This window comes from Rhinichthys klamathensis, unplaced genomic scaffold (genome assembly GCF_029890125.1).
Source record: "Rhinichthys klamathensis goyatoka isolate OS25496 unplaced genomic scaffold, OSU_Roscu_1.1 h1tg000228l_1, whole genome shotgun sequence".
Lineage (NCBI taxonomy): Eukaryota > Metazoa > Chordata > Actinopteri > Cypriniformes > Leuciscidae > Rhinichthys > Rhinichthys klamathensis.
In genome coordinates, this window is record NW_026606752.1 from 2,370,690 (window position 1) to 2,393,445 (window position 22,756).

The following is a 22,756-nucleotide window of genomic DNA, read 5'->3' on the forward strand; positions in this document are numbered from 1 at the left end:
TTTGTCCATAGAAATGGGTTATTCACTACTGCAATGCGGTGTGACTGGCTGATGGTTTCCGAGCACAGTGCACAGACGCGACTAATCAATGATCAAATTCGTTATTGATAATAATCAATGTTATCGATTAGTTGTTGCAGCCCTACTTTGAACCATCCCTAAAATATAGTAGAGTAATTGGATACCAATAATTATTTACAAAAACACAATAGTTGTGTGACTTTTTATAACTTCAAAACACTAAATGTTTTGATTTTGTGACAAGTTACCATGGCATATGGGACAGAACCATATGGTCCGTTTGGTTAGAGTGCCTCTGGTAAGAATATATAAGAGCTAAAGTTCCGGATTGGTAAAGAAAGTTCTTGTGAGTACTTGAGAGAAATGTTTGTGATCCTGGATGTGGTCAATGTGACTGGATTGGCCTACCCAAAATTGAGGGCACGGCGAACACCAGGAGATGGTACAATCCGGTCTGACGAGGGGCTGGACATCACATGTCGTCCTGGTGACATCTTTCGAACTTCCCAAGCCAAAGATGTGGGCCTGCAGGGACAAGAAAAGAACATTCAAAGGAAGGTACTGATTCAGAACATGACCCAAACATCTAGCAACTGAAAAATTCCCAAAAATATTTTACATGCAAGGGGCAGGGAATACACATGTGCTTCTAAAGGATGCACATTCAAATTCTGTGGATATGTCCAGAGCGTTTTTAAGGAGTCCTGTACAAATTGACACACAACTTCTCGCTTTCAAGCTCTGGTTTTTATTCCATTATCAATGTACTAGTATTGTAGTCACTTAATCATCATGTAATGTAGGGGTGAGAGTCAGACACTGAAATAATCACCACAAATTAATCATTGATCAGGCTGAAAGGATCACAATTCAAACTACAGTGTAAAAGACTCACCGGTGCATGTTTGTGTACATGGTCCGAGTATGTGTGTGTGTGTGTGTATGCATAAGCATGCATGTTATCACCTGTTCTGAGCATCTGTTTTTTCCAGCTTCTCCTGTAGTTGGATCCAGTCAATTAGAGCTTTGAAATCTCGGACATAGTTATCCAACATCATCAGCACCTCCTGGGGGTGGAGAGCATGTGTGACGTCAGTTTTAAAGGCCGCGATGAGATATGCGAGTTACTACAGAATCACATGCAACTCTAATATGTACTTAAGCACAAACCAACCCCAAAAAAGGCATAGTCATTCATAAATGGAAAGGATGTTCTTGCAAAATCCTGACAAAATAAATTGATCTATGAGCTAAGAAAAAGTCCAAAGTGGCAACAAATGTCCTAATTTAGTCAAGGCAAAGTATTTTCGTTGGAACAACCTGTAAACATACAACTAAATACAGAGCCAAATCTCCAAATCAAGCTGTGACCCCAGAGGCCTGACCATGCAAGAGGGGCAGATCGTCCCCCCACCCTGATGTCTCTTTTGTGGCATGTCTGAAAGAACAAAGGCCCCAGCCAAGACCCCCAGCAGAATCTAGTGAACTCTCAGGTAAGAGGATTCCTGGACGAGCCTCCAATTCTTGTTCACACTGAGGAGCTGGTGTAAACCTACACCCTGTTGTCTCTACTAAAGAGTGGGCATCTGAAGCTACTGGAGCGCATCTCACACACCCTCCCACTCTCCAGAAACACTCCATTCACAAATGCCAGGAGGGGACAAAAAGAAAAAGAGTGCTGCGGCTCTTTCCCGCCTCAGTGGTCTTCCACAAGAGGTGCGGCTGAAATTACCAATTAGCTTTGCAAAAGGGGGCTGGCAAATCTGATTGAGGCTGTAATCATTTCAAGTTACTGGCAAAGAGTGTGCAGCGAATGACCAAATGTTCATTGTCCATCCGATATTCGATCTGGGAGCGCCGCGGGGACTCTGGGGAATACCTTGACTCCAACAAAGACGCTAGAGAGTGTCGCAAAGCCTTGCCACAACACAGATTAGAACAGGTCTACAACCCTAGACCTACCACAGGCTCTTAAGATTACAGGAAACCTGCTTGGATGTTGAAATGTGTCCAAAATCCTGATGCCAGCCTTGATTTATGTGCTTGTCTCATTTCATATAAATCTATTAATATAGCAGAACGTCATCAAGAACCTAGTCTCAGCTTCAGACATCATGCCACGGGCCGTTGGCTGAACGTCTCATGCATGTGGCACACCTCAGGAGTTTCGAAGTTGTCATTTGACTGGTTGAATTCTACAGGATGTCCGGGAGACGTGTGTGTCGTGTTTCCGTGATGCCAAACCCCCTCAAGGAAGAAGAATGCTATAGTGTTTACAACTGTGACAATGAGCGCTTATCAGGATCAACTGAACGCTGGATTTTTAAAAGTATGTAAAGTTCACGCATAGACTCTTTAAAATGCATCCAAGAGTTTTACACACCGGCCTGTTATTGTAGGGACATTGACGTTACATTTTCAAGCCCCTAAACAAGACGTGAAACAAAACTAACTGTGATTGGTTGCTTTACATGTCAGTAAGACGGCCTCTGGGCGGTCCTTGGCCAATGAAAGCTGCCATGGAGTCCAGACCTTCTGCCGTCAGTCTGAAGGTCTGGCTATGCGAGACTATCTATGTACAAATTAGCATTTCTCAGAGGGTTCAATGCTGCTTTTATGAGGCGCCATACTGGATAAAAGTGGAGTGCACAACAGAGTTTGAAACTGATCCTGCAGATTCACTCTCTCTTGCAAGCACACAGGGTCTTCCTCGCAAGTTTGGTGCCGTTTCAATTGGGATTCAGTTACAATGCATCACAATGTGTTGAGATGTATCGCAATGTGCATCATATCGTGAGGTAGTCGAGAATACTCGGTCCTCCTGTACGTTGAGACACGGTTCAGGTGCACACACATCAGGATCAGGGGCTGCGGTATGACTGATGCTCTGGATTAAGTGGGGGACGGCAGGCGATGCTGTGAAACAGGCGTGTGTGTGAGATTGATGGGCGTAATGGGGGAGTGGCGATCGAGGAGAAGTCCACAGTGCTTTTAGTTAATGGAGGAGTCAGGCCCAGTGAAAGATGTGTCCAGAAGCAGGCCTGTTGATTAGGGCTAGTTAACAACACCAGGGCATGGCGGAGGACGATGCTGACCCATAATGCAATAGCTGAGAGAGAACAAGCGGACAGGAAACAGCTGAGTGCCATAAAAAAATCCTTACACATTTAGCATTCAATTCAGTTTATTTCGAAAGACTTATTGAAGACATTTGACAGGAGAATGCTTAAGACTTTAAAAATGTTAACTAGGACTTACGGGGTGTTTCGATCAAACGAAAAAATTAAATGAACCCTCAACCCCACAAGTAAAATTGTGAACTCTCATGCACACATTCACACAAGTGAAGGAGAGTTGTCTCGTCCATGGGCCGGCTGATACGACATAAATCAGGCCTGGGACGAGGGAGAGGCCTGATAAGAACCAATTAGTCCTCTGGGCTGTGGGTTAAAGATGTGGGCGTTACTTGAATATGAAAATAAATCAAGCCACCGGACCAAATCAAGAGTGTCAGACCAGCCATCACTGGCAAGAGGATAAAGAATCAGAAACACAGGTGGAATTAAATACTGGAAAACAAACTTTTTTGCTTTGCACTGAATAAGATACTTATGAATAAGCTACGATTATTTATGGCAAATGCTGTACTGAACACGACATGAATTTAACACGTTTTATTAGGCCTGATTTACCAGTATGTTCAATTAAAAAGCCGCAAGTTGTTTATTTTTATCATTTTTTCATCACAAATGTAGTAATCTGAAACAGGTTTTCTGTTCTGATGATGTCATCAAGGTCATGTGGGCAGGGACAACATGATAAAATTGAGATGGATAAAAACAATTGTTGCTCTCATTACGATCCACTCAATATTCTGCTAAATCATTTTCATATCGTCTTTAAATATATTTTTTTACATTTTTAATAAAGAGACAGCCATTGACTTTGTATGGACAAAAATATATACCTTTGTTCTGCAGAATAATACATCTTAAAAGTTTAAAATGACAAAATTTTAATTTTTGAATGCCTTTAAATTAAGAAAATGCTTCTGATGATGACCAAAAAATTTGCCATGATAATTTCATGCATATATGTACCACAAAGAATGTGCTGGTAAAGTACATGTACAAGTCAATGAAGTGCTGATTCACAGATTTATATCTTCATAAAGGAGCGGTTATGTGTATGTGAAAAAAGTCCTGGATTTCAACAGCTCCAAGGAACATTTTCCTACTGTAGGCCTACAGACAATCCCCTACTGTCACATGGCAGTGAGCTAAAGATCTGGAGCAGAGCATGGACACATACATATACACTCAGACCAAAGGGCCAGAGAGTGTGAACAGGCCCGCCGGACATGGCAACAAAGCGGCCGGAGTGTTTATGCACATTCGCGCAGGCCGGCTGTCAACAAGGTAACCACAAAGGGGGCCGGTTAGCTTCGCGCGGTCGGCCGAACCCCGCTCAGCATAATTCCAGATTACACGCCAATCGATAAATCAGAGCCAGCAGTGTAAAGTGTGGACGATGGGCCCAAATACAGCCAGGCGCCATACCTGCCAGGGTAAACAAAGTGAGTGCCCTGACATGGGCTCTGCCAACCAAAGCTAACAGTTCAAACGCACGTTTGCCGACACAGCTCCCAAGACCAGACCGGACACAAAAACACTGTTGATCAACCTCAAGTGACGAATCGTTATTGCGATGGTTGCGTGCTGAGAGGTTATTGGTCATAGTGGCTGACTGTAGTACATGTCTTGCAATCAGCTTTTAGCTTTTCCTAAAACTAAACAAAGAACCTGGGGTGGAAAAAGTGTTTTGGGACGTTACCTAGACCCTGTACCCCGCACACACACACACACACACACACACAGAAGGAGTGGGGTGGGGGGCCCTTTGTTTACACATGTCATCCATCTCCACTCCCTCCAGAAAGGCCCTGGAGAGGTGCAGTGATAATTCTCTCACCAAACCCTTCTTTGACACAAACCAGAAAACAAAAGGAATGCGAGGAGGAGGAGGAGGAGGAGGAGGAAGAGGTTTATCACAATGCTCCACTCCCTCTAGTGGCCAGAGAGTGCAGATGCCGCCACAAGCACAAAAATGTCTCATAATTAAAGTATAATTGTGTGTATTTTTTGTATATATTTGAATACCAATTAAAAAACATAATTATAAATCTGTTTTAAGTGATAAGAGTGTTGCTCATCATACCCTGCACTCCACCACGCTCTGGTCGGATTCACAGGTGACGTAGATCTCGTCCACTGCTCTCCGCAGATTATCGAACAGGAAGGCCCAGTATCTTGCTCGGAGGTCCACCTTCCGTGGCTGTCTAGTCTTGGTGGGGCTTTTCTCAGATCCTTTGTCCAGGATCAACCCGGGTGCATTTTTGCAGTCTAGCGCCAAGTTCTGTTAAGAGCAGAAGAGATTTGAAATGGTCTAGATACCTTTATTTGACCAAATGAACCCCATTTGCTATTAAAGGGATAGTTCACCCAATAAATGACAATTCTGTCATTAGCTGTCATTAATTACTAAACCGCTTAATTCATATGGATTAGTTTAATAGTTTTACGATCTCTTTATGAACTTTTTGAAGGGTCAAAGTTTCAGTGGCGTAGACTGTCAATGGAGGGTCATAAATCTCTAAATTTCATTAAAAATATCTTCATTTGTGTTCCGAGGATGAGCGAAAGTCTTACAGGTTTTGCGAGATGAGGGTGAATAAATGAAGACAATGTTCATTTTTGGGTGAACTCTCCCTTTAACTCTATAGGGCAAACAGCTGTTTTAACCATCAGTGTGTGCTGCTCATATAAACACTGAGGTCAAATCATGAAAGAATGGAAATTAGAGCCCCATAAGCATGAGGAGGAAATAAAAGGTCTCTGGCGCCACCTAATGTTTAACATGAGTAAAACCTTTTCATTTAAGCTTTCCACTACAAAGCTTCCAGGTTCAGGTATCACTTTTCTTTAAAGGGAACTCATTCAGACCTGTTTGCTTATTTGTAAACTAGCCAAGATGTATGCATGTTCCAGGTTATTTGTTTTTTATTTATCTAGGTTTCTTAATGAACAGATTTGTCGTGGATGCAAATAGAGACATTGTACCATGAGATAAACTGTACTGTATCACATTAGTGTTTTTAAATACTGTAGGTTTTAATTAAGAGATTCAGAAACTACAAACAATTTCGGAATAAATGATTCGCACCTGCTTTTTGTTCCTGTGGAGCCCGGCGTTGATTCGCTGAGCCCTTGCGCTGCTGTTACCGTGAATCTTTGCTTTAGCTGCATGTGAACAGAAGAACACAGTGGAGATAAACGTCACGTTACGTTATATGTCCAAAATATCACATTCAGATGGATGACATCAAAGCAATTGTAAAACCAAAGACCAAGTCACACAAGGTCGAAACTTTCAGATTTTAAAATCAAACAATGCAATGTCTACGTAAAAGTCAGAAACACACACAAAAAAAATTTAATTAAATAATTGAAAATGCAAAATCAAATTGTTTTTTATTCCCAATATGGTTATATTACTACAAAGAAGCATAGTAATAATTTAAATATTTGTCATTACATAATGCATAATGAAAAAAAAAAAAAAAAAAAAAAAAAAAAATGTACTCTAGTAGGGGTGTAACGATTCATTCGTTTTCTCGATGCATCGATTACAAATCCTGACGATGCATATGCATCGATCTTGAAACATGTATTTCGAATTGTGAATCGTTTATTTCGGTCAATATTCGATTTAAAATGCTAAGAATCGAATAATTTGCGATTCTATATCGATTCAGTGCTTTAAAACATATAAACATTAAATGACTACATGCGCGAATTAATGAGGCGTTGTGCGGCGTCATTTCGCGTCCTCACAGCTCTCACATACTCGCTGCACTCTTACCATCTTTCACTGGATTTCGCTCGCGCTCGGTCCCATAGCTCTCATCTACAGATTTTTGAGCAGTCCGTGTTTGAGCTCTCCTCAGGACAGCCATTAGTGTTCACATGAGCAGATGACAGCTCTCTATCGAGAAAGCAAGCCATTGATAAAGCTGCCATATCTTTGCGCGGGCTGCTATGAAACAACGCGTTCGTTGCGTGGAAACATGACCGTTATTTCTTTAAGATAAGATACTGAAGTTTTACGGAAATGGGTCATACCCGTCCTGAGCAGTTAAAGTAAAACCCCACTTATTCAAGGGTGCGCATTTATTACATGGAAAGAGAAAACGTATAATAGGTGTCTAAAATGCACACGCACACGCTTCCGATTAATCATGAATGATGAATGAAATGTAACTTAATGTCGTTAAACTGAGCTGATGAAATAACTACAACATTAATTACACTGAAATAAGAGCGCGTGGTTTATCCATCAATCAGATGCGCATTAAAGTTGCATTCGTAATCGTTAATATAGCACAAGTAGACAGCCGGCGCGTTTTCTTTCAGAATCACAAGGAAAATGTTCAGTCGGATAAAGAGAACAAAAAGCTATTCCATGAGGAAACGTTAGTTAAGGTTTTAGTTGGTAAAGTTCATGGTATTTTTAGTCTCACACTGGAAGGATGTTTGATCTAGGAACACTTTAAGGTTGTGTATCCATTCCTACAAAATAGTTAGCATGATGAACTATACTTTTAAAGCCTTTTTAAATCTTGGTTTACATTTTTACAAATGCTAATTTATAGGCTTTGGAAATATTTTTTATAATAATAGATTCATTAAAAATTAACATGAACTAACATTAACAATAGACAAAATGTTGTTGTTGTTGTTTTTTTGTTTTTTTTTTTTCCCCCCCACTCTCTGACCCCCCCGAAGGCAGCTGTATTCACACCCTGACTAAGACCCATTGGGGGAAGCATTTAAATAATCCTATGAATGCATATACAAAATTAAGAATCGAATCGAATTAATCGAATCGCATCGAATTTTAATGTGAATCGCATTGAATCGAATCTTTCTGAATTTGCAAAAGTCGTTCTTGAATCGAATCGAAAACCTATGAATCGTGAATCGAATCGATTCGCTGCCTACCCAAAGATTCACAGCCCTATACTCTAGTAATCTTCCATTCTGAACATAGCCATTGTGAATAGCAATATGCATTGTTTATTTTTAGTATTACCAAGATATAACAAAACAACAACTTGTAAATAAATACTAATTAAGTCAAATAAAATTCATTTATTTGATCACATTTAATTATTTTATTTATTATCTGATAATTGTATTATTAAATAAAACATGATATTTTTATGTATTATTTAAATTATATTTCTTTATGCATTTAATTGTTTTTATTATTTTATGAATAACAAAATACATAGATTATAATTAAATAGATACATTTTAAATATATTATTTACACACAAGTAATTTATGCTTTTTTTTTTTATTGTGTCCCAGAGAGAATGTCCAAAGAGAGAAATTAATTTGACACTAATAACTCTAAAGAGAATTATTAATAACAAATAATAATGAACACTAAAAACCTAACTTAAAAAGAAATTAGTTGATTTATATATAACCACGCTAATAAGAACTGGGATGAAAAGGTTTAACTGTCATGAAAATAATGTTGAAACAGAAAAGTCATAATAATGACTAAAAATAGACTTCAATTTCTTCATGCATTTTATTTGTCATGAATTTTCTTTTAATTTAGGGTTGACGTATGACCTGAACATTCCTCGGTTTTATTCACCTTAAGTCATCTTTCAGCCAGTGATTCCACTCATAAAGTGTCTTTGACTATTAAAACTGATCTGAGATCAGGGCCTGAATTGTGTGTTCACTATAAGAACAGGATCAGCTTTCTGTAATCATCTAGGATCAGCCTCCTCGAGTCAATATAATCAGGATATAAGGGGTCAAAACTGATTCTCAATCAGAACTACGGTAACTATTAAGAGTTCACTCATGTTTGCAACCCCTGATCCAGAAACGGTCACAGTGCTGGATGAATGTGCTCGGACAGAGAAGACGAACAAGAGACTCCTGTGGTGACCTGTCAGCGCTGACAGTGAAACAGAGGATCTGGGTCAGCTTATACACACACTCAGGAGGATTTCCCAAACTCTGCGACAAAGAGCGTACTGTAACTACAGGTACAAGAGGGGGGGATGACAGATTTGGAGCACTTGTTCATCGCCTACATTTGCTTTGCCAATGGAAGCTCTTTACAAAGCTGGAAGCATTTTAAGTGGTTGCCTGATGGGTGTGGAGCCGAGTGGAATGTGAAACCGTTTATGACTACAAATAGCAATATATATATATATATACAGCTTTATATATTAATCACACACACACACAGACACTACTAGTTTTATTGTTTTGAAAGATTCTTCTCATCAAGCCTGCATTACAGAAAAAAACGGTAATATTGTGAAATATTATTACAATTTAAAATGTGGTTTGCCATTTTAATATACTTTAAAGCATAATTTATTGTTGTGATGCAAAGCTGAATTTTAATCAGCCATTACTCCAGTCTTCAGTGTCACATGATCCTTCAGAAATCATTCTAATATGATGATTAATTATTGTTGGAAACAATTGTGCTGCTTAATTTTTTTTTTTTTTAGAACCGCGGATACTTTTTTCAGGATTCTTTGATGAATAAAAAGTTTTTAAAAAAGAACAGCATTTATTTAAAATAGAAATCTTTTGTAACAACATCCATGAGTCGTGACCTTTCAAAAGTTTGGGGTCAGTCATTTTTTTTTTGTCTTTTATTGAAAGAAATTCAAACTTTTATTCAGCAACGATGTGTTAAACTGATAATAAGTTATATTAAATATGTGTATTGTTAGAATAAATTTGAACAAATGCTCTGTTCTTTTTAACTTTTTATTCATCAATGAATCCTGAAAAAAATATAACATGTTCCAAAAAAATATAACGCAACATGTTTCCAACATTGATAATAACTGAGTATCGAATCATCATATCAGAATGATTTCTGAAGGATCATGTGACACTGAAGAGTAATGATGCTGAAAATAAATTACATTTTCAAATAGAAAATATTTCACAAAATTACATACTATTTTTGATCTAATAAATGCAGCCTTTGTGAATATAAGTGACTTCTTTCTTTTTGTAGTGTACATAAAATCTGCTAACACTTCAGGATCTAGGCCCCATCTACCATAAAATGCATTGCAAATACCAACATTAATTATTATATGTGTGCATGACTTTGTCAGATCTAACCTTCTTCCTCCTTGCTTTCCACCGGGACACTCCATGCGATGAGGTTTCGGGCAGCCCGGCCTTCCTCTGCCACGATCTTCCTCACCTTGTCGTGGCTGTTGGACCGCTGAAAAGACGCCTGTAGGAAGGAGAAAAACATGTGTTACGAGGGGGAAACTTGCCCTTTTCATGCTTGTCCCACAAATAGAAATAGTGCTCTTTGCAACTGGCAAGAATGAGCTTACTCTGTCCAAGTTAAGGACCTTTTATCATTGTAATCAATACCAATAATTCACACCTTCGTTCTTGTCACCTTAAATTATCACCACTGGCAAATCATATAAGCACATGTGATGTCAAGATTAATGGTTATTCAACATCATGTCAACAGCACCAGTAGGAAGCAGGACAAACAGTGGTATGTCTATTACATGAATCTTCAACTGGAAATGTGTTCAGTCTTTGAAAGCCATTGCCTACTTGTCCACATTCAAAAAGTGAATGGGGCCACTTCATAAATGTTAAAATACTGATCGTTTTAAAGTATAGCCAGAGGGCATAAACAATGTGTGTTAAAGTCTCCCTGCAGTCAATAACTGTATCCCTTAAAACTCATCTTTGATCACCAAAATAACATATTTAAAGTTTTTTCCCTTGATTTTATTTTCATGCCAAATAGCTTGAATGTAACTCTACACCCTCGACTCTTTTAGTATACGCGGTTCTATGAATATGCAAATTAGCCCCGCCTCCACTCACTCACACCAGCTCAGAGATCCACTTGTTGACGATCACACGTTGACCTGATTGGTTACAAGGTCGTTTGTGACGTCAGAAACACCAGCAATTTTAAAGCTTGTTTTTGAGACGGACGTTGGTTCACTGCAGTTTTAAAGGGGTCATATGACGGTTCTAAAAAGAACATAATTTTGTGTATTTGGTTTAACTTTAATGCAATGCGTTTACACGGTTTTAGGTTAAAAAAGTCATTATTTTACACATACTGTACATTATTGTTGCTTCTCTATGCCCCGCCTTTATGAAACGCCTCGATTTTTACAAACCTCATCGTTCTGAAAAGCGTGGTGTGCTCTGATTGGCCAGCAAACCCATTGCATTGTGATTGGCCCAAATTCCTTAAGCGTGTGACGGAAATGTCCCGTCCCTTACCATATTTGAAACATCAGCTCCCAAAGCAGTAATGACAGGTGATAATCCAACCACATTGGAAATCCTAAATGACATTCTAATTATTAGGTTACTTTTAGAGGTCACAGCAAGATGTTATCAAATGAACGTCATTTATCAGATTAGCCTCATTTAAACCGATTTCTCCGCCGCTGTCCTGCAATCCTGTGAAACTCCTCTTTGATGGATCTCATGGGTTTGTGTCCAGGAAACAACACAAAAACTCTCAGAAAAGCGTGAGAGCGAGGCACACTCTCTTACTTAGCATTTTTCACTTGTTTTGGATTCTTCATTCATTTAAGATTCTTAAATCAAGATGCATTTACGGTACTAAAAGAAAAACTCTGGGTTTACATTAGAAAACCTGCTCCCGACCAGGTTAGGTACACAGAGTAAGTTACCACGGTGTCTGTGTATAAGTTACCTCTCTTTCTGAAATGGGCTTGACTTACTCTGCTTTCTCGGGTTTGACACACCTCCCATTTTGAAACGGAAAACCCAGTTTCCATCATTTCAGGGTTAACATACTCAAGAGTTTTCACTTAACCTCCTTTCTGAAACAGGCCCCAGATATTTTCATTTTGTTTTGATAAAGTAAGTTTGCCATAGGAGTGTAAAACGTATACCTGTTCAAATAGGCCACTGTACTATACATGTTTGATTTATGTTGAAGTGCTTGGGACAGGGCTTTTAAGGGTGAGACTTTAGTTTTTGTAATCAGACTCAAAAATTATATAAAAATGTGGATTTAGGTTTATCGACCTTCAAATATAAAGAATTATCGGTTATCGGTATCAGACAAAATGTTCATATCGGTGCATCCCTACAAAGCTTATTGCGATTTATTGGATGGACAAAAGGTTTTGCTCATTCATCAACTGAAAACAACATTGACCAAAAGATTGATTCTTGGGAAATCAACAGAAATCAATATTTTTTTAACCCAGCCCTAGTAAATAACATTATGCCGCAAATTTTGTCAATTAAGCTTAACTTGTAATGAACATGAAATATTCTTTAAAACAGCGATCCTGGAGACCCACTGCCTAACAAAGTTTATTTCCAACCTGCTTCAGAGTGCCTGCCTGATTTTTCAAGAGATCATAAAGAGCTTAATTAGCCGATTCAGGTGTGTTTGATTCGGGTCAGAGCTAAACTCTACAGGACAGTGGGTCCCCAGGAGCTGGGTTAAAGACCTCTGCTTTAAAAGATTGATTAGTTGACTTGCTGACTTAATTAAATGTTGGCCTTTAAAACCAGTGCTTTAGGGTATGTTTACACGACAACAATATGCTTAAAATGGAGAATTTTTTTCTTTGAGTTTTCTGCACATTGTCAAAACGATCCCCATTCACAAGGATCCGCAAAAATGCCTAAAAACGCTGTATTCTGCTGCCAGGCCATTAGATGGCGATGTAACACTAAAGACTGAACACCTAAAACGCATGTGCATGGCGTCATCGTCTTCAGAGATTCGCGTTTTTGTTGTTTACATGGAGACCGTTTTCAAAAACTAAGGCTATGTTTACACGGAAACGATCTGAAGAGAAAATGCAAAAGTGGCGTTGCATTATCACTTTTTATTCTGCGTTTAGACAAGCGTTATGGTTGGGAAATCCGCGTGGATATGGTGACGCAAAAGTGTGTGAAATTCGATGTAGTATGCACTCCAGGCGGCTAGGTGGCAATGTGAAGCACTGCCACACAACAACACCAATATCTACACCAGTACAACTGCTGAAAAGACTCTTGTATGTTTTTCAGAGCTACTAGGGCAACTTGAAGGTCCGACGTATGGAAATAATCCATAGACAGTAAAAGAAATGGACACAGCGACCCCATAGACTTCAACGGAGAAAAGTGAAGTCAATTAGAAGCACTCACTTCCTGAATGCCAAGCGCACTGCGCATGCTCAAACTGAGCTTGACGACGTAGATGTGACGTGAGCAACTTGTACGTCTTCTAGTAGCTGTGCCAAGAGGAATCTGAATCATTCCCTTCCGAATCTTGCAGAGCCGGAGATCGTGAGTATTAGCTGTCCATGAGCTCGCAGCAGGAGCAACTTTATGACACTCTACGGGCTTCTCCCTTGACTTTATGCCTCCACGTCCCCCCGATTGCGCGCGAGCTTCTACTTCTGTCTATACGGTAATTTCTCTACTGTGCGACAGAGAGTCGCATCTTATGACGCAATCGTTAGCCTATTTTTACAAAAACTGCTTCTACGGGGTCATAACGTAAGATACAAGGTAATGGAGCCTTTTATACATTGTCGTGTTTCTTTAGAAAATAAACAATGGACAAATGGAGTCTTTAAACGCCTCAGATGTAAAGTTATTCGCTGTCAAAGTGACGCAAAAATGAATGGGAGTCAATGGGATGCTAACAGCAGGTGAAGGCTTGTTAGCCAATGGCGGCCCCCGGGGAGACTTCAGTTTCCGGCTGGTGGATTACCCCCTTGAAATAATCTGACATGTTGGTTGTTATTTTCCTGTACTGGCGCATGCATGTGACGTAAACGCGTACGCGACGAGAGCCACCGTGAGCAGATTTGTGTTTTTACCGTTTAGACGGGAACGCGACGGTGGAGCGTTTTTAAGATTTCCACTCTGGAGGGTGGTTTCACTTTTTTGCGTTTTTAAGCCCTCAAAACGCCGTTGCCCTGTAAACGAAAGGCACATCCGATAAAATATTGTTACGTTTTCACCCGGAATCGTTCTCGTGTAAACGGGGCCTTAAAATTTGAAACCCGTTTTCAAAAGTTTGCGTTTTCAGGCACCCAAAACGCCTTTGTCGTGTAATGAAAGGCCAAAACGCAATAACGCATTAAAAGTTTTACGTTTTTAGTTGAAAATGGTGTCGTGTAAACATCCCCTCTCTCAAAATCTTATCAGTCCCTTCAAAACATTAAATTTTGCTACTCTGGATAGTGAGCAACACAGGATTCATACATTATTTTAATTCGACAGTCTAAAAAACAAACTATTTGCATATAGCTAATTATGTAGTTGTTCGTTGTCCATATGCCAGTCATACTCCATCACAGAGAGGGATATTTCATGAGGCTCACTGGTTTTTGCACAAGCATAAACAGCATACTGTCCTCCCCTGCTAGCATCTCATGTCCTCGGGGCTAAAATACACAACTGACCTACTTAACCAATGAAAACAGCCTTCATCACAAAGCTTTACTCTCTAGAGGTCTGAAAATAAGGATGAATGAAGATGAAACGGACAAAAATATTGAATTTTTTAAAAAAAGGCAAGAAAATTAACTTGTTGCCCGTCAGCAGGGTGTTTGAATGGTAAATATTTACACTGGGTTTCCCAGCTGACTGGCAACAGAAGGCCCAAGTTTACATTGGTCATGCATCTCGGAGAAGGGGGGTATCCGTGCGTATCCGATTTGGCATTCGTTGGTACAAAATAACCAAGGTAAAAGTAAGAAGAGGGTATCTGATCTCAGGTCATTGCTTCATGCATGCGTGAGACGAATCGAGCTAATCACCTAATCACCAGCAGGCCCCTTGACACCCGAGGTTATTAGGGTCAGATCTAACCGAGCACCTCAGAACTGCAAAACAAGGACGTCCAGCTACAAAGAACTGCTTTCGGGACAAATAACAGCACGCTGAGAGCTGCAAGGATAGAGTTTCAAGTGCTTCTAAATGCAGAAGCATGTCCGAGGGACACAGAAAGAACAATGGTGAAAGAGGACAGAAGGTACGTACAGAGTAGAAGCAGAGTCTGTAAGCAGGTTCCTCATCCATTCCCGGCCCTGACAAGCTACCGAATTTGCTCATGGCAACCTGTTCACCCCCCTTAACCAGGATCTCTGCTGCACGAACGGCCTGACATCGTCATTTGACATCAGGACCAAAAATAGCATGGTTGAGCATGGCTCCGGTGGACTCGGGTAGATGCCTCTGTCAATCAGCAGGACAGACTCCTTCTTCTGGCAATCGGGACAGTCTTTCTTTAAACCTGCAACGTCTCGACTGCACAGCGACTCTACTGTGTTGCTGTTTTAGTTGTGGTGTGTTCACCCTCCACGGCTTGGAGAGCTCCTCTCTCTCTGTGCAGTCATGTGCACATGGCAGGCCGCCCACTCGTCCAGCATGTGCTGGAGGCGGCAGGGCTGTGTGTGTGTGTGTGTCAGCGCGTATGCATTAGACACCGCAGACTCCACGTCCGTTTGGAGCTTGGCGGTGAGTAACTCACACAGGGGTTATAGATGTAAATAGAGATGCGCCTACGAGATGTGGAACAGACACAGCCGCGAGGTTTGAGGACCATAATGAAGATTTAGGTCGGTATGTATTGTAATACTTACATTTCTCTACTAATTAAATAAATGAAACTATTTTAAAGTGTCATTGTTACAGTGTAATTTTATATTTAGGTACTGAGTAATATTAAGCAATTGCATGTACTTACTAGAGGGTTAGGGTAGGATTAGGATTTGGGTGAGGGTTAGTTGCATGTAATTATGCATAATTTACTATTATTTCTATGGTAAGTACATGTAACAAGGACACTGTAAAATAAAGTGTTACCAATGATTTAAATATATATGTTTAGACAGAGGTGGGTAGGTAGGCATGTATGTATGTGTATATAAATTTTTTTTTTAAAGATTTTTATAACAAATTTTTAAATCATATGCATTAAAGCTTTGAATAAATAAACTGCTCTGCCTTTGAGCTGGAAATTAAATGAGTAATGTGAAGAACACAGTTGCTTTATAAAAAACGTACTCGGGTAGTTTGCTCTCAAACATTAAACATTATATAAAACTGTTATTTTCTAGGGGTGTAGCGGTTCAAATTACTCGCGCTTCGGTTTTACCACGGTTCAAGGGTTACCGTTTCGGTACGGTTCGGTATGTTCGGGGAAAAAAGGACTACTGTCAAATAAAAACAAAGAGAATAAAAACACATAATCAAACTAAAAGCAACAGCAGAAATAAATACAATAGAGCAAAGATACAAATAAAATAAACAGTGCTTTTCAGGTTTTTCAGGTCTCTAACAGTAGTTTTCAGGTACAACATTTTTATAAAGTAATCAAATGTAAACCAACATTGCATATAATCTTCACTGTATAAATTAAATAAAGATTAATCATTATTAAAGTTACAAAAGCTATCCAGTCAAGAGCAGCGAGTGATTTCCTTGTCTTTTGTTGTTTGATTAGCTTTAAAAACACAGACAGCAGGAATATCAGGCTGCTGTCACTTTAAAGGGGTCATATAATGCCATTTTTGTACAAGCTAATATGATTCTTTAGGGTCTAAATTAAAAGTTTGTAATATACTTTAATTAAAAATTCTCATTAGTATTGTAAGAAAACACTTATTTTACCTGGTCAAAAACAGCTCTGTTTTCAGCACGCCGTTTCAGTGCATATGCCTTTAAATGATCATGAGCTTTGCTCACCCCGTCCCTCTGTTCTGTGCGTACACCGTTTGTAACACAATAACACAATAACCATAACGCGTTGTTCAGTATAAACGTGGAATTATGAATTATATTGAGAACGTCATACATAGAAAACATGACGTAATGTACCCTAAGTGTAAACCTTAGACGCATTCATTGTGAAGCGTGCAGCTAGCGATTTGCAAAGATTAATATATTAATATAAAGTTTAATAAAACGTTACACTCACTTCCGTTCTTCTGGAGGTTCAGCAGGAACACGAATATCTGGTACCGATCCTTTTTAGCAAAGCTTCTTAGCAAAACCAGCTTTATACTGACCCTCCTTATAAAGCAGTCTGGTGTGTGAAATGATTCGCGCAAACATGAGAGCATTGACGTTGCTCGTGGGGAATATTCCCTTCGAAAACAAAACTCAGCCACTGCGTCTTCAGCGGTTCGGATTCAGGAACACTAAAATGACTGCTGTGTTATTGCACCCAAGAACAGAACACCACAATCGCTTAGACGCCATTCTGCTCATAGACAGTGCTCCAGCATATCAACAATGACCGCGCCGGTCCGGTCCGCGCCGCGCAGACTATGATTGACAGCTACCTCATGTGCGAGGGCGGGTCTGTGTTGAAACGCTCCCGTCAATCAACAATCGTGGGAGGGGCGTCCGTTTTATTGACGTCACAAAAACGAACGGCTCAATTTGAGGCAGGGGAAAACATATAAGGAGATTAAAACAAAACCACTGGATGGATTTTTATCATTATATGATGTTTGTGTACAGGCACTGCCAACACACATTTCAGTACAATCAACTTGTAAAAGTGCATGTACCATTATATGACCCCTTTAAGACATAATGCACGGATCCAGTACACTGATAAATTACTTTAGTTTAAACACAGATAGCAACGTGTGCTGTTTCGGTCTCACCATACGGCACTCCTATTGAACACAGTTTTAAAAAAGTGACTTTTGTCCACGTTTTTTATTTATTTTTATCATCACTGTTGTAAAGTATTGAGAAGCAAGAATGCGCATCCATCGACAGAAACATACATTAGCCAAACTCTTGTCTGTTTTACGCGTTATTTTCAATAAACCATAATATAGTTGCGTCGTCATATTTAAGATGAACCGCGGTGCAAGTGAGCGCAGAACCGTGGGAAGAAAAGTACGGTTAGATTTTTTTTACCGAGAACAGTTACTTACACCCCTATTATTTACACTCTGTAAACATGTATGCTTTAATATATACATGCTTTTATGTTAAGAAAAAGAACATGGTGATGAGATAAAATAGAAAATCTTAACATAAACGTAACGCACACCTTTTGCAGGCCTGGAACACTCAATTATAAAATTCTATAGCTTCTTAATTGGGTATTCTACATGTGTGAAAGGATAAATGTCAGATTCATGTCTACTACCACTCTCTCTGACGCAGTTCAACTCTATCTAAATAAGCAAAAACAGACAAACCGGTTCCACAGAAAATATTATTCTTAACTCTTTCCCTCTACATTTAAATTGTGTAAAAACGAAATTATAAATCAACGAATTCAACAAACTGCTGCCTGAGCTCAAGTTCTGTCTCAGTCTCATGTATATATTTTATTTGTTATGCAACTTTATAATAAGCAGAATAAAATACAGATGGTCATAAATGACTAAATAAACACAGACAGGTAGATCAGGTCTTCAACCTGAAGGGTGTTCCTGGAGCCTCTGTGCTCTCTTTGCTTTCACCAAACCATTTAAACTCAAAGCAATGTTTCATGTCTTTGTGTTTATTTATTTGTAAAGTAGCCATGCAATTGAAATCAGTCAGGCGTCATTATGGCCAAAAAAAAAAAAAAAACCTTCAGGATGTTGCAGAACCAGTCATCTACACTAGCCCTTACATATGTTATGTTGCACCTCATCACGTACTGTTTTGCTGATATGCTAATGTTATGTTCCATTGTACTACTGTAAGTAATGTTTTGTTGTTAGGATGATGTTATGCACTGTTATGTTGCGTGGTCTTACTGTTATGTTATGTAAATGTAATGTTGTATTACTGTTATCGTGTTATTGTAAATAATGTTATGAACTGTCATGTTAATGTTATGTACTGTTATGGGAATGTTCTTTTGCGATAAGTTACGGTTATGTGTTATGACATGTTATGTTGTATTACTGTTATGTTGTCATCTTATTGTAATGTTATGCTCTGTTATGTTAATGTTAAATTGTGTTACTGTTATCTTGTTATGTTTGTTATGTACTGCTATGTTGTGTGTGGTGTTACTGTTATGCACTATTCTGCTGTCATGTTAATGTTATGTACTGTCATGTTGCGTTATTAATGATACATTGTTATGTCATGTAAATGTTATGTTGCATTGTATTACGGTTATGTAGACATGTTATTGTCATGTTAATATACTGTTATGTTGTGCTACTGTTATCTCATGTGATATAAATGTTGCGATGCTGTTATGTTGTGTTGCATTGTATTATTGCTATGTAACCATGCTATTGTCATTTTAATATAATGTTTTGTTGTGCTACTGTTATGTCATGTCATATAAATGTAACTGTATGTTGCATTACTGTTATGTCATGTAAATGTTGTGTTGCATTGTATTACTGACTGTCATGTAGTCATTTTTGTCATAATCATGTTAGGTACTTTTATGTCAATGTTATGTTGCGTTGTGTTACTGTTATGGTTGCGTTTGTGTTGTGTATCTGGGTGATTTTAAAATCCATAATGGGTCTGAAAACAGCCAAGTCAAGAATAACTATACAATCACATGAGCCACACGAGTAGAGTAACGTTAGCTCGCACAATCACAACCTTAAGTTCACTGTGTTACCCAGACAACATATTTCACTAAAATACCGTACAGTTCTTTAATCCTATAAATCCTAAACAAGGAAATATATGACTTGAATGACAGCAGTCATCAAAATTTTACTACAGTTTTGTATTGTAGCAACTATGCTATTTTGATGGGAAAGTGTTGTTACCATAGTAACTGACATAACTGACAGCTGCCTACCCAGACAGCAGTTCGTGCTTCACATGCGCGTTCACCGCGTCCCACAATGAACTTATGTTGTCTATGTAGGCAGCAGGTCAGTGTGTTTTGAGCCAGCCGTTGTTTGTTACCTTCAGGGCGATGTTGATGGGCGTATTCCTGCCTTTCCCTCCTCCATGAGATGATCCAGAGCTGTTACTGGCCGACCTGTCTCTGCCGTCTCCGCTCTGAGCCGCTCTCATCCCGAACCGGTGCTGCTGAGCCGCGCCGCGCCGGCGCCCATCGTGCCGGCCGTCCTTCGACATGAGCCCGCGGTCAAACGAGCGACTTTCAGCGGACAAGAACTTCGCAACCAGACGGCTAGAAATCAAACAGGCCTCCTCTTCTTTTACACTGAACACTCACGGGTCATGTGGAGCGCGAGAGGGAATGCGACGCCGCCCGCTGGACTGGAGGAACGCACTGCGCAGACCTTCAATGGTAACCAACACAGAGTTCCCATCAAAGCACACACCATGGTTACTAGTTATTAGAAGTAGCTGTAGATGATTATATTATATATAATACATGATTTGAGATGATTTGCATTATTTTTCCAATATTTTATTTCTAGTGCTGTCAAATCGATTAATCTCGATTAAGTAAGTTTTTGTTTATATAATATAAATGTATTTAATAATGTAATAATAATAATAATAAATGTATATATATATATAAATGTATATATATATATATTAATCGTTTTGACAGCACTATTTATTCACATAATATCAAAGAATAGATGCATCTACTAACTCAGAAGTTATTGTGCAATGTAAAACAATATTCAGTGCATGAAGTAAAATGTAGGTGAAAATACCATAATATAACAAGGTGGAGAGAGATTGCAAATAACTATAAAAAAAGTTTTTTAGATAGTGTAAATAGACTTTTAATTATATTGGAAAATATATAGAAGTAATGATTTTAACTGTGCACTTGGTGAAAAATGATTTATTATAATGATTTAAGATTTAAACAGGCAAAGTATGTATTTTAGGCCCCAAATTATAAAATGTAATTTATTAAATAAATAATTATGATTTTGTTTATATACATGTATATATACAATGAATTAAAATATAATTATGTATTTATTTAATAAAATGATTATACTTTTGATTTTATAAATTTAAATTATTTTTGTAACTTTTGATATTGGGATGAAGGGTGTTCCCTCTAAATCCTATTTATAGATTATGATTTTAACTTCCAATCAAATACATACTAAGAAAGTGTGTGGTTTTTGAGCTATTACAAGAACTAAATTTATTATAGCTAGACTATATCTATATCTCAAAGAACTTTACCTTGCAATTTCTTTTAAATAAATTTTAAAACGACAGAAAACAGTTAACAGTAAAAATGAAACCTTCTAATGTGCAAAAACAGCAAATTTAATGTTTCAGTCTTGAACTTTTCAGCATGCTGTTTTCAGTGACTAACCGCTGTTGTTGTTTTTAATAGTCAGCTACATTAAACCAAAGTCCAGGACCCAATACGGGATTCAGTTTCACTGACACTATATAAAAAAATACCATTCCAGGAACATCACATACAAATATTATACATAATCTGAAAAGATTTAAAGAACGTCGTCTTGTTGCTCCATGTGTGCTGCAAAAGCTGCACTGAAATACATTCATTGCATTCACATCTATCTTTAACAAAGGCCTTTTCATTCACAAACATTTGCAACCAAACACACAACCATTCCATCAAAAGACTCATTTCATCCATTGCAATCACAAAAAAAAAAAAAAAATCTAGTTATCTGATCCATTATCCATAATGATCAATTGACAGTAAGTTAATACTCCCAAAACAGAAGCTGCCATTTTGTGAGAAAATATTCATCTAAATTGACAAGAGCTGCCAGAGATTGTAGGCTATAATAATTATTACCAATTCTATTAAAAACCTTGCTATTAAACTTCAAATTTCTCAGTTCAAGATCACCGGTGTCTTATTTCCTCCTGAACCGTAAAAAGCATGAGCTGTAACTAGGGATGCACAATATATCGGCCACCATATCGGTATTTTTAACGTTATCGATATCGACCAGATAAAAAAAATCTGGCCAACATCTTAAAGCTGATAAATAATGAGCTGAGACACTTCAAAAATATCATCAATTTAGGTTTATCGGCCAACAAATCAGTTATCGGCTTTGAAATATAAGGTATTATCGGTATCGGCCAAAATCGTCATATCGGTGCATCCTTAGCTAGAACTATGATGATAAGCTTAAAGTCATAACTGACAAGTAAAAAAAACTAAAATCAAGGCCACATGTGAAACTCTCATCCAAACGACAAAGAAAAACCAATTCGAATTGTACTGGTACATAAAAATCATGTATTAATGTCCATGGAAATAAAAACCATTTGGGGGGGGGGGGGGGGGGGGGTAACACTGAATGAAACGGAAGGTCTACCCTTCAGAGGTAGGTAGAGCTGTACATGATAATTCCTAAAAGCAGGATTGCAGGAGAGAGAAAAAAACAAAAAAACAGGGAATATTGCAGATATGCAGTGATTTAAGCTAGTTCATGTGCTGGTGCTACAATTACCGGACATTTCTGAAAGAGACAAAGCATTATTATTTTTTTCCACAGAAAAGCAATTTAAAGCACATACAGTATTTTACATTTCATCTATACTTGTATATAAAAACAAACTAAGAACAAAAAAAGTTAAAATTCCTCAAATTAGGACTGACATGAATAAATGGTAGTAAGCGGTCAGTAACTGGAAACCACAAGACAGAGAATCGAGTCGAGATTTACAAATGAGCAATGATGCGTTTCCATATGCTCCACGCG

At 38.5% G+C, this 22,756-nt stretch overlaps 1 protein-coding gene across 5 annotated transcripts in view; it reads right to left on the minus strand.

Moving 5' to 3' along the window:
* The window catches only part of scaper (S-phase cyclin A-associated protein in the ER), a 109,225-nt gene extending 88,915 nt beyond the window's left edge, over nucleotides 1-20,310 (minus strand). For 2 of the 5 annotated variants that reach the window (XM_056264978.1, XM_056264976.1), the window contains exons 1-6: nucleotides 20,025-20,310; nucleotides 10,263-10,380; nucleotides 6,244-6,320; nucleotides 5,239-5,436; nucleotides 988-1,088; nucleotides 430-546 (exon numbers count right to left, since the gene is read on the minus strand). In XM_056264978.1, the coding sequence (XP_056120953.1) occupies nucleotides 430-546; nucleotides 988-1,088; nucleotides 5,239-5,436; nucleotides 6,244-6,320; nucleotides 10,263-10,380; nucleotides 20,025-20,198 (785 nt within the window). In that variant the 5' untranslated portion in view covers nucleotides 20,199-20,310. Of the gene's footprint in view, nucleotides 1-429; nucleotides 547-987; nucleotides 1,089-5,238; nucleotides 5,437-6,243; nucleotides 6,321-10,262; nucleotides 10,381-15,161; nucleotides 15,393-20,024 lie in introns of those variants that run through there. The other 3 variants (XM_056264979.1, XM_056264977.1, XM_056264980.1) reach the window with 3 other exon arrangements.
* Between the last annotated feature and the right edge of the window lie 2,446 nt (nucleotides 20,311-22,756).